The sequence below is a fragment of the Sycon ciliatum genome, chromosome 3 (assembly GCF_964019385.1).
Source record: "Sycon ciliatum chromosome 3, ocSycCili1.1, whole genome shotgun sequence".
In the NCBI taxonomy this organism is placed as follows: Eukaryota; Metazoa; Porifera; class Calcarea; order Leucosolenida; family Sycettidae; genus Sycon; species Sycon ciliatum.
Window position 1 is genome coordinate 10226991 of NC_088645.1, and position 19363 is coordinate 10246353.

General features: G+C 47.6%; 2 protein-coding genes across 2 annotated transcripts; both read right to left on the minus strand.

The window, feature by feature from the left end:
- Positions 1 to 6691: 6691 nt before the first annotated feature.
- LOC135812830 (uncharacterized) lies at positions 6692 to 7447 on the minus strand. The gene has a single exon (XM_065326046.1). It carries the CDS (start codon positions 7445 to 7447, stop codon positions 6692 to 6694), a length of 756 nt encoding a protein of 251 aa, XP_065182118.1.
- Positions 7448 to 7530: 83 nt separating this feature from the next.
- Positions 7531 to 9099, minus strand: LOC135812832 (uncharacterized). Its single transcript, XM_065326047.1, has one exon. The coding sequence runs from the start codon at positions 9097 to 9099 to the stop codon at positions 7531 to 7533; it is 1569 nt and encodes a 522-aa protein (XP_065182119.1).
- Positions 9100 to 19363: the final 10264 nt, after the last annotated feature.

Below are 19363 nucleotides of genomic sequence, written 5' to 3' on the forward strand. Positions count from 1 at the left end.
CTACTTTGCTGTGTTGTTTTAGACAATCGTGGACTTGTAACACTTTGAAGTCATTGAACTACTTCCAAACGTTTATTGACATCAACAAGATTACGATTTGAGTACAATATGATGCCGGATGACCTTTATCACGACAACCCATGACTACAATTATAAACACAGAATCAAGGAAAACATCTGCGGCACGCACCTAGTTACAATTCTCAAGTAAATGTGATGTAGGGTGTGGACATCTGAATTTTCTGAAAGACAAGACAATTTTATGACAGAGTCATGGAATTCTGCAACAGCAACATCCACAGAATGACCTGCGTATAAAAAAAGTATCACCGCCACTACCCATATGATTCCCCTGCAGAAGAACAGGAATATGCAAGACTAGTGCCATTTTCTGCAAGAAAAGGCTTGCACATCAATGCGTATAATACGGTATTGAATTTGATATGATGCACATGTAGAGGCACGACATGTAGACCATCATTTAGGGCATTCCATTGGTGACACAATTATAATAATAATATCCTTAGCTAAAAAAACAAAAGAAATTATAGCAATAAAAACTGCTTTATGGCAGTTTTCTAAAAAAAGTTATTGTGTTCTAGTCCATGGACCCCGTCTAAAAAGTAAGAAATTAACGAAAATTAATGTGATAGCCGAAAATTAAAATTTCACACAAAACCTCACAATAATCACAACACTTGAGGATCTTAGTTTTAAAAAAATACTGCTTTCAACACTTCTTTGGTCTGACACTTCACGGGTGACTTGTACGAGTACTGCGCCAACATGCATGAATAGGAAAGAGGACCACGAGGGGAAAAGGTCTTCTCGCTTTTCATCGTGTGTGTGATTATTGTGAGGTTTTGTGTGAAATTTTAATTTTCGGCAATCACATTAATTTTCGTTAATTTCTTACTTTTTAGACGGGGTCCATGGACTAGAACACAATAACTTTTTTTAGAAAACTGCCATAAAGCAGTTTTTATTGCTATAATATTTAGTGTATCTCCGTATGTAAGCGTACGTCGTCTGCTGCATAAAAGCGGCTGCGCATTTCTGTTTTGATGAAGAGAAGATTAGATTAGATTGGATAGCAATGAAAGCTAACTCGAAGAATAAGGATTCAGCCTCTAGGTGAGCACCGGAGAGAAAGTTATTTATTTTGCCGCTTCATCTTTTACGAACGATTATATCTCAGGTGTGTACCTGAAAGTAGAATAAAAGTAATTATTGTTGATTTCACCGCGCCTACCACTCGGCTACCTATTACACATGGGAAAGAGGATCACGAGGGGAAAAAGTCTTCTAGCCTTTCATTCTGTGTGTGATTATTGTGAGGTTTTGTGTGAAATTTTAATTTTCGGCTATCACATTTTGTTAATTTCTTACTTTTTAGACGGGGTCCATGGACTAGAACACAATAACTTTTTTTAGAAAACTGCCATAAAACAGTTTTTATTGCTATAATGTAGCACTGAATGCGGCAAGTAGGACTCGCCCATCCGCCCCTCCCCACCTGAAGCGTCGAGGAGGTAGGGGCGCTCTGGCGGGATTTTGTGGTACATGTAGAAGGGCTTGTTAGGCTAGGCTGAGGTAAAATCGTGTACAATTCGTACGACACGACATGCTGCAGTCGTCGCCCCCCCCTCCCCCCCCCCCTACCCCCCCCCCCCCACACACAATGGTTGCCTCTTTGCTTTGTCACACCACAACCATTCCATGCGGTGAACCCCTCGATAGGCGATTTGCCTTTGGGTCATCCTAATAAAGTTATTCCCGTAGCTATGCAAAAGTCGTTACGTCAGTAGAGTCTGCTGATCTGGCGCTAGCCAGGGTCCACACTAGGCTCCGGCGGATTAAGCGGGATTCACAGAAGCTTTTTTGCGATGCGACACGCGATGCGACGCGATCTGCGATGGATGCGTGCGATGCGAACTCGCGAAATGCCATTCACAGAAGAAGTCAGCTTTGCGACAAAATTTTGCTGGTCTTGGAATTAAAAACGGGATTCACAGAAGCTTTTTTGCGATGCGACACGCGATGCGACAGGCGCGAAACCGGGAAAACCCCAAATCGCAGCCATGTCGCACTCCACGCAACTGCCGCAACTGGGCCATCGCAGAAGTTGAGCTTGGCTCAACTTTTGCGATGCGATGCAATGCGACAAGCGATTTGGCGTACGATTTTGACCTTTTCTACAGCAAAGTTGTACAAAGGTTCAAGAGTTGCCTATAAATTTGTACAAGTTGTAACAAACCGCGCGAATATCTTGGTGACGTAGCCAAATCAGCAAGATGTCGCATCAATTACTTCTTCTGTGAATGGTATTTCGCGAGTTCGCATCGCACGCGCCCATCGCAGATCGCGTCGCATCGCGAGTCGCATCGCAAAAAAGCTTCTGTGAATCCCGCTTGAAGTTCCGTTTTTGCTTGCGCAATTTTGCGGAAGTTGAATCCATATTTGACGCAGCCCGCCTGAGCAGGCGCACGTGACATGCTGCATCCGCTGTTTTTCGTGCATTTTCGGCATTGACTGGCTCTGGTGTTTTGGTACGCTACTTCCGTCCGTGTACTATACGCCGGTCTTCGTTTTTCTTATCGTTTTTGCTTTTGTTCCTGTGTGTTCTTTTTTTGCTGTTGGAGAGAACTGTTAGATCGTCTCTCTGTGCTTCGTTTATTTAGAAAAGCGATCCTGTCAGCTTTTCTATTATTGTGTTCACATGGCAGATAAAACGACATCGCTATGCTACGTAAGTTTCTACGTAAGGTGCTCGGTATTTCACTTAGGCTACGTAAGTTTCTACATAAGGTGCTCGGTATTAGATCTACCAACGCGTGGTAGCCGCGTGCTGTGCACGTGCACGGCAGACATTGTGTTGCAGTGCAGTCCGTTCTCGGATGTGCATGCGCGAGGAACTTCCTTCTTTGGAACTGCTTCTTGCATAAGCTGTTTCGGATATTTCGTGTCCTGGCTTATTTCGCTTCGGCTCTGCTGAGACCTCCTTTCACGGAATATTACTCAATGACAGGTGAGTTGACCAGTTCCCTTTGATTCAGTTGCTTGTGTTGACTCTTTCATTTACGAAAAGTGTGCTGATTTTAGGTGGAATTATGGAATGCAATAAATAATGGAAAAGCTGACAGGATCTCCTTTCTAAATTTAGCTTTTCCGCTGCGAAGGCCTCCTTTTACGGAATACTCAATGACAGGTGATCTCTGAGTTGACCAGTTTCCTTCGATTCATTTGCTTATGCTCACCCTTTCATTTACGTAAACGTGTGCTGATTTTATTCGGATTTAGATCCATTCGTATCTCTTTGCCCTTGCCAACAGTGTGCGAAGAACGCGAGTTCACCTTCTTGACGGTAAGGTTTATGTTGCTGCTGAGGCTTAGATGTGTTGTCGAAATACTCATGTTCATTGTACATTGGTACGTAACAAGTAAGGCACTGGTCATAATAATAATACTATTATCTTTATTAGGATGACCCAGAGGCTTGTCGCCTATCAAGGGGTTCACCGCTTTGAAGGATGTACATGTATGAGCTAAAGTGAAAGTAGTGAAAAGTTGTGCAGCGTGAATGCGTTGGGGAGCACACAGGGGGGAGGGGTTATGTACATGGCGTGCATGATTGCTTCCGGCATTCCGTGCTCCGATCATAGGGTAGAATCTGAATTTTGCAGTGGCATAGCATCGTTGGCAGTTCCCAATCTGGAGGGAAAGGTTCAAGGACGCATTGGCCGAGTATGCATAATAAATTCGCATATCAGCGAAAATCTCCATTATGAAGAGGTTCATGCATTCAGTGACCTGTTTGCTTCATACGAAACAAGCCAATGGGTGCAGTCTCGTCTCGTGAAAATCTCGTGCGATTGGATTTGTTTACTCGAGTCTTGGCTGTTTGATTTTGTGAGTAGCGCAGAGATTGCACTGCCCCAAATAAAGTTGCGTGCCGGCAGAGCAAGAATTACGATCTGCAATCTGTTTGTAGTACATGTACCTGCGAGAATGCTGTATTGTTATTATTTTAATAATGCAATGAATATAACTAAATGCGCACTCATATCACAACCATGGGGACGAATCATGTATTCCAGAACGTTTTCTTGTCACAATTATCAATGGAATTCGTGACTAAAGAGAATGATGAAACTTCAATAGGATTTATACACTTGCAGTGGAACAGCGAGGATACAAGCATAGTAAGAAAAATAGCACAAACCTAGGAACAATTTGCACAGGTAATAAACTATAGGTGAGGTGAGAAATGATAGGAAATTCAGCAAGTGCAGTGTGACAATGGACATGCATGTGTAAGTGTGTGTGAGTGCGAATTTACTGGAATAGCGTAAGTGCGGTGACATTTTCTTTTTGTTTACAAAGATTTGGATCACGAATGCGAATGTAGACTGCTTATAGAACTTTTAACTGCTTGAAACTACTTGCAGAACGAACAACACTGAACCAAGAACCATCATAACTTTCACGACACACGGGGTTAGACAACAAATGCAATTTAATTGCCGATGTATTCTTCTTCTTCTCACCGCCTCCGCCTTCACTTGGTTTCTGACCGCCACCGTCCTTCACACCATCTGCACCATCATCGTCATCATCGTCACCGTCCTCTTCATCATCGCTGCCACCTTCACCTGTCGTCGGCTCTCCCAGCAACTGACCACCGGGTTCATCATCGTCACTGCACACGTCGCTTCCACACTCCTCCTCCAGCTGCCGTCGCGTTCTCTTCCTGACCGGTCTTCCCTTGCCATTGCCAAACGCCTGACAGTCGTCAACTCTTCCGCTGGCATCATCCATATCCGGAGAGTTTCGATGCATCTTTCCAGTCACCTCTGCAAACCGAGCTGCCGCCAGCCGTTTGCTCCTTCTCAGCTTTGGTGAGTTGCGGTTGTCTGCGTCCGGCGTTCCGGTACTCGCTGATAATGAAGATAAGACACAGTGTTCGTCTTTGTTTACATTAATGTTTGTTCCCAATTTCTGCGTGCTGTGTTGGTTTTTCCGAGACACCGTTTGTGGAGCAGAAGCCTCTGCCGGAACGGACAGTGGAGTTGGGTGCTTACGTGGTCGGCCACGCTTTGGTCGGGAGGACCTCGCCGCCTGTGACAATATTGAGAGCGGCACGTGTTGTTTGATACGTTCGGACAGATGTTGAAGGCGGAGGCGGTGAGAAGAAGAAGAATACATCGGCAATTAAATTGTGTTAACATCCCACTGCACGCACAGACATTGAAGACAAGGTTTGGGCTAGACTGGAACTCACGCGGGGGAAATGGGGTTAGGCTTACACCCAGGCCACCACATGGTAGGACGAATGTGGAGGGGGCCGCTAACAAGGTTAGGCTTACACCGCACTTCCACATGGTAGGACAGATGTGGAAGTAGGCTGCTAACGGGGTTACGCTTACACCCGGACATCTGCATGGTAGGACGAATGCAGAGGGGCTGGTAACCTGGAGTTGGGTGTCAGCTCAAAGGCTTACGGGGTGCTTTGCAGCCACCCACTCCATGTGAATGCCACCCTTTCCGTGAGTTCCTTATTTATTTGTGACTCGGATAGTATGTAGTAATGAGTACTGTGATACTAGTACCACGCCAAATTGGGTGGGTTGGGATGGGGAAAATTTGGCAAAGAGCTAGTGTTGGAGCAAACAGCAAGTGAGAGTGGTAAGCAACAACAGGAACAAAGAACACGAGTGCATGCACATATGGGATCAGATGCGCTGGTAGGTTCAGCTGCCGACAGAGCTAGAGGGGGAACACGCTCCCGCGTGGCGCGAACCGTGCCCGTGTCACGTGCACAGCGGTGTGCGTGGGCAGCTCAACGATAGCGCTATGGGTAGATGTGGAATGCAGTGTGAAGTAGCGGCATCGCTCCGGGTATATATGGAGTGCTACGTGCAGTAAACGCAGGCGGGCACGCGCTGAGAGAGCGTTACGTCCGTGTTAACTACAGTTAATACTACGTATAAACTGAGATTTAACATCCCACTGCACGCACAGACATTGAAGACAAGGTTTGGGCTAGACTGGAACTCACGCGGGGGAAATGGGGTTAGGCTTACACCCAGGCCACCACATGGTAGGACGAATGTGGAGGGGGCCGCTAACAAGGTTAGGCTTACACCGCACTTCCACATGGTAGGACAGATGTGGAAGTAGGCTGCTAACGGGGTTACGCTTACACCCGGACATCTGCATGGTAGGACGAATGCAGAGGGGCTGGTAACCTGGAGTTGGGTGTCAGCTCAAAGGCTTACGGGGTGCTTTGCAGCCACCCACTCCATGTGAATGCCACCCAAAAATGAGATTGCTGGGGGGAGGCGTGAGCCCCAATCTAGCTGACATTAACAGGGGAACTACATGCAAGTGCACAGCGACGTTCAAGGACATAAATTCATTTGAGTCTACAGCAGATAGTGTCAAGAGGACAGGTGCTATCACCTATGCAGGGAGCAGCGCGGAAGAGCAAAAGCACTCATACAGAGAGGAATGCTAAGAGGGCAGTGCGGACGTTCCTGCCGCTAGCAGTGCTTAGGGGGGCAGTGTGGTCACCACGACCTATAGCGAGTAGTGTTAGAGGGGCAGTGCTGTCACTCATACAGCAGATAGTGTCAAGGGGGCAGTGCCGTCACTCAGGCAGTTGATAGTGCTAGGAGGGCGGTGCAGGTACTCACGCTGTCGCTAGTGCCTTCGCGATTGGCTCCATGTCCGATTCTGACAGACGGACATACCGGAGGTAAGCGTTACTCCGCCATCGGCCGGCCCTTTGGATGACGTAGGGTGGCAGGCCATTCCTTCCGGCGGCAGTGGCTGCACCAATACGCAGGCTATGGCTGGAGATCTTCTGGCCGGGGAGAGCTCGGCGGAGTAAGTCGTTCATGTCTGAGGGGCGAAGCGGCTGGCCAGACTGGTAGCGGAAATACGCTCCCGCCACTTGGGGGCGCAGCTGTGCGTACTTCGAGAATGCGGCTACAGGGCAGGTGCTATCGTTGGTGGCGCCGACTGTCACATCGCTGCCCTCTCCCAGTTGCGTTGTTTTGGAGAACGGGATGGCCAGCCTCACTGTGTTCTCCCGGATGCAGACGCGTTCCTGCGTCAGCATCTTCCGCGGGTCGGTGGAGGCATACTCGCTGACTCGCAGGAACCCGTAGTAGGCGAGTGTGATAGCGCTCCAGAGCATGGCTTGGTCCGCTGGCGATAGACCGGAGTGCGGCAGGAAGCCCTGGATTGCACGGAGGTGTTGCTGCGTGACAGCACGGCGTTCCTGCACCTGGCTGCTCGTGCACTGGTTGCGGGCGATACCCTGGAGCAGCAGGTCCAGTCGCCCGTCCTGGAACGGGGACAACGACAGGTGGTTGACCACGCAGTGATGCCGGAGGCCATGGAGGTAGACCTTGAGAGTTGCCAGTCGGCACTTGGATGACATGTATGCTAGGAAATCCAGTAGGCGGGTGGCCTGAATCGGGTATGGCGCGACACGGTGCAGGCTGGTGTACCTCTCGTATGCCGTCACACCGGCAGCATACGACCGGGCGGTACTTGTTGCCACTCCCGCAAGGATGAGGCCCATGGTGTGGTCAGTAGGCGTGTCAGCTGCCGGACTTCTAGCGACATGGGGACAGGAGACGCCTGGGGATGTAGCTTCCGGAAGCTCTCGACCTGCAGCCGGGACAAACGGTCAGCAAGAACGTTGTCAACACCACGTATGTGTGCTAAAAACACAACCATGTTATGCTTGGCAGCCGCTAGCAACGCAATCCTAACAAGTGTCATGATCTCTGGGCACCTAGAAGTTCCTGTGCGCCAGATTGTGCAGACCGCTTCGTTGTCGCAGTGAACTAAGAGTCGGCGATTGCGAAGTCGTTTGCCTAGCGTCACGCAGATAAGGGCGATGGGAAACAACTCGCGCCATTCTATGGACAGATCCTTGTGGAGTGCCTCCCACTGGCCGTACGCCCATTCTTTGCCGCAGACCAAGCCATAGCCACGGTCAGAAGCATCCGTGAACAGCTGCATCTCGGTGGGTTTGCACCAGGATGGGTCTAGCAGTAGTGATCGGCCGTTCCATGACTCAATGCAAGCGTGCCACCAGGATATATCGTTTAGAGCCTCTTGGTTCAGGCGCTGGGTACTGTCAAGGGACGTGAACTGGCTGGCCTCGTCGAAGAGCCGGCGGCAGAAAGTGCGCCCGGGCGGTACTACTTTGGCGGCAAATGACAAAGAGCCTGCCAACGAGAGCAATTCCCGTTTGGTGCACTGTACTCGGTGTACCCAGGAGTCAAGGGTGCTCTTTAGTTCCAACAGCTTTGGGGCTGGCAGCCGCATCTCCCATGCTTGGGAATCTAACTCTATGCCCAAAAATGTGACAGTTGTGGACGGCGGGCACACCTTGTCAGGGCCCTCGGCTAACGGGACTTGCAGGTGCTCCATGACTGCGAGTAACGTGTGAAACTGCCGACGAGCATGGTTTGGCGGCTGTGGGGGTTGAACTGTGAGGAAATCATCGAGGTAGTGCAGCAGGTCATGCACATTGAATCTATTCGTGGCTACCCAGCAAAGGGCGTCGGCGAGCCTGTTGAACAGAAATGGTGAGGACCGCAGGCCAAAGGGGAGGAATTTGTCAACGTAGAATGCGTTGTCCCAGTGAATGCCCAGCAAGGGCCAGTCGGACGGGGCCACGGGACATAGTCGGAATGCATTGCGTAGGTCGACTTTGGATAACAGGGCCCCCTTGCCATGCCGGTGCAGCAGCCGAACCGCATCATCAACAGTCATATAGTGCAGTGAAAATTCGTCTTGGCTTATACCGTCATTAATGCTAGTGCCCTGAGGCGCAGATAAATGCATAATCAAGCGGAGTTTACCCGACTTCTTGGGGACCACGCCTACACCGGAGCAGCGCAGATCTGCGTGAGGTAAGTGGGTGTACGGGCCGGCCATACGACCCTCGATGCATTCATTAGACAGGTAAGTAGAGACAGCTTGGGGGTTCTGAAATGCAGAGACTAAATTGGGAGCAACAAAATGAGAGCGATCACCGGAGTAACCGATTACAGCACCGTCACGCATGTCATGCATAAGAGAGTTAACAAATGTGCGGTCAGGGTGCCTGGCCAGGGCCGACTCAAGCCGATCCAAGTGAACGGGCGTCCAAGGCGATTGTTGGTGCAACGGAACGCCTGCTGGCTGGTTGCCCTGTGCGACAATCTCGTGCGCTGTGTCCGGAGACGTTGCAGGTGCTGCATTGATGAACGTACGGACAGGGGTTTCGGCGACACAAGCCCCGGTTGTAGAGGCGACACTGCTCGGTGGACGAGCGGGCGGCGCCGGAGGCTGCCGCGGAGCTGGGCCGAAAGGGCCGCACGGCACGGGCATCAAACACGGTAGTGTACAGTGTTTGTGGTGTTGTGTCCCAACGGCGTGACGGCTGGGACGCGATGCTGTGGCGGAAGGCGCGGTCATACTCCGCAACTGCGGAGAACGTGAATTTCTTGCTGGCGTTCAGAATATGGTGCTGGTACGCCAACAGTTCTACTGCTCTGCCCGGATGCGCATTTAGATAGACGGCTGCGAATATCGTCCATGCTTCTAGCCAATGTTCGATGTCCGAAATGCGTCGGGACATGCGTGGCTGAGAGGACAGCGTGAATTTCCCGGGTGCCTCCTCGCCCAACACTAGAGCGTGGGGGCTTGGCACGTCCGTGGCGGTGGTGGGCAACAGTTGTTGTAAATCAACAAATTGGTGTGTGATAATTTTGTCGATCACGCTCTGGGGTGCGCTTGCCCAAATTTGTACAGGCCCGTCATCATGCGGCATGGTGCAGGAAACACTAGACGAATGCACAGTGGACGTACCTGGGGCTGAGGTTGCTGTTTGCGCTGCATCTTCCAAACGGTCCAGTCGATCCAAAAACGGTTTCAGGGCAGTCGCGATTGCCGCGGACACGGAGGCGACAGGCATAGTAGTAGACGCGGAGGCAACAGGCATAGTAAGTTCGCGGGTCTCCCTGTCCTCGACAGTTTGTCGGGCAGCCTCGGCGGGGGTCTCAGAGGACTCCACTTGGGGTCCGACCTCGGATTGCATCAACCTGGCAAGCAGCTCCGCTTTCTTGCCGGCGGGACTAAGTCCCCGTTCCATGAGGTTGAGGCGTAGGTCCCGCACGGTGAGTGTACTGAACGCAGGGGAGGCCATAGTCTCGAATGGAAAACGTTGGAACAAGAAACCGAAAATCTGGAAAATTTGGCAAAGAGCTAGTGTTGGAGCAAACAGCAAGTGAGAGTGGTAAGCAACAACAGGAACAAAGAACACGAGTGCATGCACATATGGGATCAGATGCGCTGGTAGGTTCAGCTGCCGACAGAGCTAGAGGGGGAACACGCTCCCGCGTGGCGCGAACCGTGCCCGTGTCACGTGCACAGCGGTGTGCGTGGGCAGCTCAACGATAGCGCTATGGGTAGATGTGGAATGCAGTGTGAAGTAGCGGCATCGCTCCGGGTATATATGGAGTGCTACGTGCAGTAAACGCAGGCGGGCACGCGCTGAGAGAGCGTTACGTCCGTGTTAACTACAGTTAATACTACGTATAAACTGAGATTTAAATTGTATTTGTGTGTTTGTTTGTTTGTTTGTTTGTGTCACGCCTGGCGCTATCCCGTATCCGTATCCGTAGTGGAGTTGGGTGCTTACGTGGTCGGCCACGCTTTGGTCGGGAGGACCTCGCCGCCTGTGACAATATTGAGAGCGGCACGTGTTGTTTGATACGTTCGGACAGATGTTGAAGGCGGAGGCGGTGAGAAGAAGAAGAATACATCGGCAATTAAATTGTGTTAAATTGTATTTGTGTGTTTGTTTGTTTGTTTGTTTGTGTCACGCCTGGCGCTATCCCGTATCTGTCCCGTACTGTACCGTACCAGCAAAGACAGCTGGCCACAATATTTTTGTTTGTTTGTGCCATCGACATGCCTGGCGCTATCCTGTACCTGTCCCGTACCAACAAGAGTACGGTACCATCAAGAGAATGAATATATATACGAAGTGTATCGGGGGAATGCATTCAGTGCAGTAACATTTTGTGTGGATTTGTGTGCGAGGCCTAGCTCGCACTAGCAGGCTGGCTGGGCCGCCTGTCGACCAGCCCGGGAATCGCTTGTAGGCGGACAGCATAATAATTATAACGTATATACAGTCATGTAGATGTATAGCAGGGAGTCATATTATGTAAACGACTCCCTGCTGTATGGGGAGATTTTCTGGAAAGAAATACGAAGTAGGGAGACGAGTAAATGCAATCAGAATGGATGTTAGTTGCCGTCAGTATAATAATAAGAAGAAGAAGAACGCCCCTGATCGGCAGAGTCAGCGCCGGTCCCAGGAAACGTCAGGACAGACATCCCGTCGACTCCAGAACGCCCGAGAACCGCAGAGTCAGCGCCGGTCCCATAGCTATGCAGAAGACGTTACTTCAGTATCTCATTGAAACTTGTTTGCAATACAATGATGTAGCTAATCAAAGCATAAAGCATTTCCATCAGTTCTACCAACATGCACGATGAGCCAGGCAACAAAGCATAGCGCAGGGCCCTGAGCTTCCAAGCTCTCTCGTTTTAATAGGGTGTACATGTATCGTATTTTCTCTGTTGTTGTTTCAGTTGCCGTCATGTTGCGAAAGAAAGGTTCAGTGACTCATTTGTTTCATACAAGACTAGTCAATGGTTTGGTCTGGCTTAGAATTTTTCGCTGCAGAAGAAATCTATTCGTGTCTCTATTGGAGAAATAATTGTATTCACTCGTTATAAAATAGGGTTAAGACAAACTCACAGAACAAGTGCCATCGGTCCCTTGATGTTCGTCCTAAAGAGGTTTGACTGGATATCATTCATACTGTACTCCCCCAAAGTCGTGTAACATTTTATTATTATGGAGTGCCTTGTTTATCTCTCAGTTCCTCCAACCATATATCCTTGCCCCTTATATCCTCAGGATCAGTGTAGTTGTTGGAACGAGGTGTCGGGCTCAACAATGTATTTTGTTTACATTTTATTCCATGCTTATTGTTCCTACTTTGCTGTGTTGTTTTAGACAAACGTGGACTACTTCCAAAAGTTTTATCGACATCAACAGGATTACGATTTCAGTACAATATGATGCCGGATGACCTTATCACGACAACCCAAGACTACAATTATAAACACAGAATCAACAAAAACATCTGCGGCACGCACCTGTTTACAAGTCTCAAGTAAATGTGATTTAGGGTGTGGACATCTGAATTTTCTGAAGGACAAGACAATTGTATGACAGAGTCATGAAATTCTGCAACAGCAACATTCACAGAATAACCTGCGTATAAAAACAAAGTATCACCGCCACTACCCATATGATTCCCCTGCAGAAGAACATGAATATGCAAGACTAGTGCCATTTTCTGCAAGAAAGGGCTTGCACATCAATGCGTATAATACGGTGTTGAATTTGATATGATGCACATGTAGAGGCGCTACATGTAAGCCATCATTTAGGGCATTCCATGATCCATTGGTGACACAACTATTATAATAATCATCCTTAGCCAAAAAACAAAAGAAATTATAGCAACAAAAACTGCTTTATGGCAGTTTTCTAAAAAAAGTTATTGTGTTCTAGTCCATGGACCACGTCTAAAAAGTAAGAAATTAACGAAATGTGATACCCGAAAATTAAAATTTCACATAAAACCTCACAATAATCACAACACTTGAGGATCTTAGTTTTAAAAAAATACTGCTTTCAACACGTGTTTAGTCTGACCAAGAGTCCGTCTTGGTCTGACACTTCACGGGTGACTTTTACGAGTACTGCGCCAACATGCATGAATAGGAAAGACGACCACGAGAGGAAAAGGTCTTCTCGCTTTTCATCCTGTGTGTGATTATTGTGAGGTTTTGTGTGAAATTTTAATTTTCGGCTATCACATTTCGTTAATTTCTTACTTTTTAGACGGGGTCCATGGACTACAGTCCGTTTCAAAAAGATTTGCAATCCTGGCGATCGCCCGCGGAGTTTGGCGTCTTACCGTATGAGCACTCGAGCGCTGCCTGGAAAACCTCACTGTGAACTCGAAGAAATATTCCGGGCGAAAGCAGGAAAAATGACAACTCACTCACGTTGACACAGTCATGTACGTCTGGTTTACAACAAACGAGTTCTTCCTCATATCGATAATGGACGGTCAGAGAGGACATGTCGAAACGAAAGTGTTGTACATGTTGACGAGCTGCATGGGTCCGTTTTGTGACCAAAATAGTTTCTTCGAGCTGCGATGCAATTTACTCACCGTGTGACGAAAACGACATCGACACGGACTCATTCTCAAGGCCATGACTTGGCAAAGCTATCCGTGTGACTTCGAAGACATTTTGAGAAAAGCAGACGCTTGTGAACGCTGATAGAAGACGGCGTTGACTGCTAAATTCAAATAAATTGGCGATCTTGAAATACTAAAATATATCTCAAAAAGCTACAGCGCGATGACTTCCATTATAATTCACTCACACCATTGCAGTGTTGTGGGGGTGTTCACATGGCGTGAGCCAGTCAAGTGTCAGTCAGTTCGGCAGGAAGCGCGAGCTCCAACAACAAGTCGTTTGGTGCAGCCATCTTCTTTGTCTTGTACCAGCTTGATCACCAAAACAATGAAAAAAAAGTTTGATTTGAGGATAGGTTGGGATTTGAACTCACAACTAATGGTCAGCAGACAGCATTCATAACCACAAGGCCAAAAAGGAAAGGATAAATCGTGGGTTTTGATAAAAAATCGATACTGGTTTCCTGGGCAAATTGTAAACCATGGGAAAAGGCCGGAAACCTGGCCGAAATTCTAACTCCTTAACGGTTGGTCCAATTGTTCCGAAACCGTCACAGAACAATTTGCCGTGTCCTAACAAGCCATTCTATGTACTTTGTTGTCCAAATTTCCCTTATCTTCATACTTTTTAAGACCCAAACCTGATTGTTAATCTTTTTGAAACAGACTATAGAACACAATAACCTTTTTTAGAAAACTGCCATAAAGCAGTTTTTGTTGCTATAATTCAATTTGCAACAGTCCATCCTCAAGCGTTCCATCGAGACTTAGGGGCCGTTTACATGAGGAAAATAAGCCCGGGCTTATTCGCCTCGGGCTTATTTTTCAACCGTTTACATGACGGTTGTACGGGGCTGAGTTCAGGTGAGTGACTGCGAGTTCTGCGCGCATTATATTTTTCAAATCGCACATGAACGCAGTGGTAAATGTTCGTGTTTGATGAAATTTGGATCAAGAAATGCCGGCTCAGGTTTCTACTGCCTTTCCAATTGTCACTTATTTTTCGAGAAGGTGAAGGATGGGCTAGGACCTTCCACTGGACAAAAACCAGAAGAAAACATACCAAGAAATAAATAAAAGAGACGCACTGTCCACGGCCACATTCTCTCAGGTTCACGAGGCAAAATCGAAAAATACGGAAAAACTCGCTTATAAGCCCTTCTTGACCGTTTACATGACAAAATAAGCCCTGAGGGTTGGATAAGCTCGGGGGTCAAGGGTAGGGCTAGTTCAGCTCGGGGCGAGCTGAATAAGCCCGCCTGACCATGTAAACGCGCGCTCTAAAATGACTGGGTGACTGATCAAGGCGGGCTTATCGTAAGCCTATAGTGTAGGGTTGAATAAGCCCGGGCTTATTTTTCTCATGTAAACGGCCCCTTACACTGATTTTTGCGATCTTTTTCTTGAGAACGATTCTCACCCTGAAATGACTTTCGGCGACTGACGTGAAAGAACACTCATGACACCCACCTCGTCGAATGGAGCATGCATTGTTTGTGGTGTATGGGTGCAGGAAGGTGGTATGTTCGCGAGGTGCATATCGAAAATGATCCGAAAGACTTTGTGATGGTGCCATTCGACGGAGAACATTTGAATTTTTCGTACGATTCAGAGCAGTCGGCGAAAACGAGCCAGTAACCTGAAAGGAGGGCGTGAACAGGTGTAATTTTCGACAATGTGGTTGCCCTAGACCTTGCTCTCGGACATTCGAGTAATGGTTATGGCAAAATCGATGGTGGTATGTTCGCGAGGTGCATATCGAAAATGATCCGAAAGACTTTGTGATGGTGCCATTCGACGGAGAACATTTGAATTTTTCGTACGATTCAGAGCAGTCGGCGAAAACGAGCCAGTAACCTGAAAGGAGGGCGTGAACAGGTGTAATTTTCGACAATGTGGTTGCCCTAGACCTTGCTCTCGGACATTCGAGTAATGGTTATGGCAAAATCGATGGTGCTCCAGGTTTTTCAGACGCATTTCTTGACCATAGATAAACCTGTGCACAGAAAGCACGCAAGAGTTCAAACTAACTCCACTGTATTCAGTTCACGTGTTTTCCACAGATCCAAAACCCTCCTGGGACCAGGAAAGTGGACAATACGCTGGAGTATAGACGTGCACACTGCGAACACGCCCACGCGCCACTCCTGCACACCCGTGTCGGACATCACATACTGGCCATGTCACGGTGCCGCAGACGTAATGGGTGTGCCCCACACGCTTGCGTTACACACGTTTAGATCCTACATGCACACGTGGAGCACAAACATGCCAAACATGCGTGCCGCGGATGCACACACACACTGTTCGTACATGCCGGATACACTTCGCATACGTCACATGTGTGTGCCACACGGTCGGAGGAATACAAACCAGCACGGATATTCACGCATGAGAGTACCTCACCAACAGAGCCTAGCCAGGTTCGCACTCGGTTTCCCTATCAACATTAATTTCTGGCTAGAACAGTGCAGTAGCAATAGCCGAAACAGAGAGAACGCAACACGGGTGGCCAAGCAAGTGACATACAGCATAAACAAGACAAACGTACTTTGTACATTCACATACAGTCAACTTCTCTAATAACCACTGCGTATATAACGACAATTCGCGAATACGACAGAATTTCCATGCCCAGAGCAAAGTGAAATACAGCATAAACAAGACAAACGTACGTTGTACATTCACACACTTTTAAAAGTTTGTATACATGTATGTGATTGCATTGATATGCTTTGGTTTTCTTTTCTCAAAGGAGAAGTGACGCGTGCATGGTATATGCATAGACCGTTGAAGTTCGTCTGAATGCATCAGACGCACACATGTACAGGACACTTTGCATTTTTCAAACTGAAACCGTATACATAAGCATGCGTGTGTGCGTGTGTGTGTGTGTGTGTTTGTTTGTGTGCGGGGGGGGGGGGGGGGGTACGTGTAGGACACTGTACGTGTGAAGAGCAAAAACCAGTACTGATAAATTGATAATGCAGGCCAAGCAGAGAGGAACGCAAAGCAGACAATCACCTCTACATTGTAAACTTCTACAAATAACACATACATGTACATGTAGCTTCATAAGCAGAAAACGAGATATTGTGAGCGCGAAAGACTCACACACACACACACACACACGCACACACACACACACACACACACACACACAAACACCCCCCCCCACAGACACACACTACGAGACAATAAATCCGAAACGGCATGCATTTTGACACACACATGCACACACCACACACACACACACACACACCACACACACACACACACACCACACACACACACACACACACACTTGTACTTGTACTTGTTGCTCACTGCCAAAACTGGTCACGTGGGTCTCCCCGGGAGAGGGGAGAGAGACTCAAAAGGAATCTTCTCACTTTTTGTAATACTTACCACAAGTTACCCGTCATGTGTCACACTTCTTTGGATTTTTAACCTTTGTTTTCCCTTGATCTCTTTAGTTGCGTATTTCCACTGATGATCGCAACGTGAAAATCGATTTTGGAAACACACAAAACCAAACCTTGAACAAATTGTCATGTTGCGTGGTGATGTCTGCGGCATTCATACTTTTCATTGCTATTATTAATCTTGGAAAAATGGCTCAATTGGCTATTGAACCGCCCAACGGCCGACACCCCCTGAAATCCCCAAAACTCTGGGTGGACTTGAAAATGATCCCACTTATGGGCTCACCACACCTCAGTAAGTGGGTGAGGACAAGGTGCAGAAAAAGGATTGATGGCATCAGGGTATCCGTCCTGGGATCCAACTGCAGTTACCCCTGCCCCCAGTGAAGGTAATACTTGCTACTAGTGTGGGTGGCTAAATCAGAGTGGATCTGATATAAGTGTCACTAGCACCATTGATTACACAATAGTTAATCTAGCCAGAAGCAGTCCATGGCTAACAGGTACGTATACTTCAAATAGAAAGTATATGAACCCTGAAACCAACAAAGGTGGCAGATACAACAATACACCATCATGTAGCCGAGCCTGTTGGCAACAGACCCAACACAATCAGGCATACGTGTACCCACCAACCGAACTAGCTGGCACCCACACACACACACACACACACACACACACACACACACACAACACACACACACACACAACACACACACACAACACACACACACACACACACACCACGAGACCATACATCTGAAACGGCATGCGTTTCGACGGGCTTTAGAAGGCCAAGAGTTAGGTGATCCACATCAAGGCAATACGCACCACCAGCCCAGCTACATGTACGGATATATCATACTAGACAGCAACTGAACACGGCACACATACTACACACAAGAGCGCGTACAACGGCAACTTTCTCCTTATGCTTACGGTTGTCGAATACAGCATTGACGACACACCGAGACACACAGAGGAACACAAACTAGGGTCTACAATGTACACACATACATGTGCATGCACAATGTACATGTATACACAACTACAAGTATGCGTTTGCGTGTTTTCATGCTCCCTTCAAAGGTTTATGTACACTGCATGTATGATTTATGTTGTTTGAGTACCTCCACTTTGAAGGTCGAAGTTGGATTATACAGAGCGTGAACAGGTGAGATTTTTATGTCTAGCTGTTAATTACCCTTACCTTAGCCCACCAAGGAAATCGGAATAATCAAACTCGATGGTGCTCCAACTTCATTTCGACGTAGAAAATTCGCTGTTTGAACATCTCAATTTCAAAGGGTAACCACTGATTTCGATGTGAATGTTATGAACCCTCTAAGATTCTCTAAATTGTCAGGATCGTACGACCACACGGCACGAGGACGACTGTTTTCCTTTACACAGTATATTTCACTTCATCTGATAATTAACAATGAACACTAATAACACCAGCTATTTATAGCATGCAAAAACAGCGTACATGCAAAACATAAGCAGATAAAACTGGACATAACAGCGTATACAGCAAAATGCACACAACGCATATAGCGTATGCCATGCAGCAACATCAGCGGTACGGCGGAGTCGAAATACAACATTTCAACGAATACAATGCCATAAGCGCGAAGGCCTTTCCCAATTGAGAACTGGTGGTTTACAACAGTGAAAAACGTTTCCTGATCGCCATAAAAAAATTCCTGCCGACACACACCATACCAAGCTCCAAGTTCACAAACAGTGGCCACAAACGGTTGCTCGTCATGAAGGTGGTTCGACACTTTCGACCAAATTCGTTCACTTCCGTATTCAGTTGACAATTATTTTTGCCGTCATCAAGACTTATTTGGGACCAAAAGCGCAAAAATCAGTGTAAGGGTGCGTTCTTAAATCCTCTCGGAAAAGTTGGAGACTCTCCGAAAAGTTCGAGAGCTGTTCTTATATCCTCTCCGAATTTTAGGAGGCTCTCCAAAGCTCTCCAAGCTCTCCAAGCTTCAGAGGTGGTTGAAACTTGGAGATTCCCGCGGTTTGGGATCAGCGCATGCGAACTAGGCTAAAAGTCACGTGTTGATCATGAGTGTACGCATTTCCCTTTTCGCATACGTACAGCGCATACTATATTCGTGGCACTCAAGATCGCGGCCCCTTTGGCGCTTCATTTTGCTTGACATCTGCAAAATATCTCCGAATTCTTCGAGACCCGTTCTTGAAGAATCCCAGTTTCTTCGACTTCTGTTTTCTTCTTCTCCTAGAAGCTAGAGAATTTAAGAACGCACCCTAAGTCTCGATTAGTGGCAGAGATATGTTTTTTGCACGCTTGAGGATGGACTGCAAGTGATTGTACTGAAATGCTCCGTTTCTGAGACAAAGTACTTTGGCCTAGCGTACGCGCACGTAGTCGTCACTGAAGATGACTGGGAAGCTTTGCAAAAAACTGACTTTTGGCCTGACAGAGTGACAGCTCGAGAATGGCGATTCAAGGCTGATAGAATAAAAGACATGTTTTAGGGGTCGTCCATAAATATCGAACTTTTTTCACAAAACGAAATAATTTCGTTATGGGGTGGG

Excerpts from the sequence above, each read along its gene's own strand:
- LOC135812830 (XM_065326046.1), bottom strand. The coding sequence starts at position 7,447 with ATGTCATCCAAGTGCCGACTGGCAACTCTCAAGGTCTACCTCCATGGC.
- LOC135812832 (XM_065326047.1), bottom strand. The coding sequence starts at position 9,099 with ATGCATGACATGCGTGACGGTGCTGTAATCGGTTACTCCGGTGATCGC.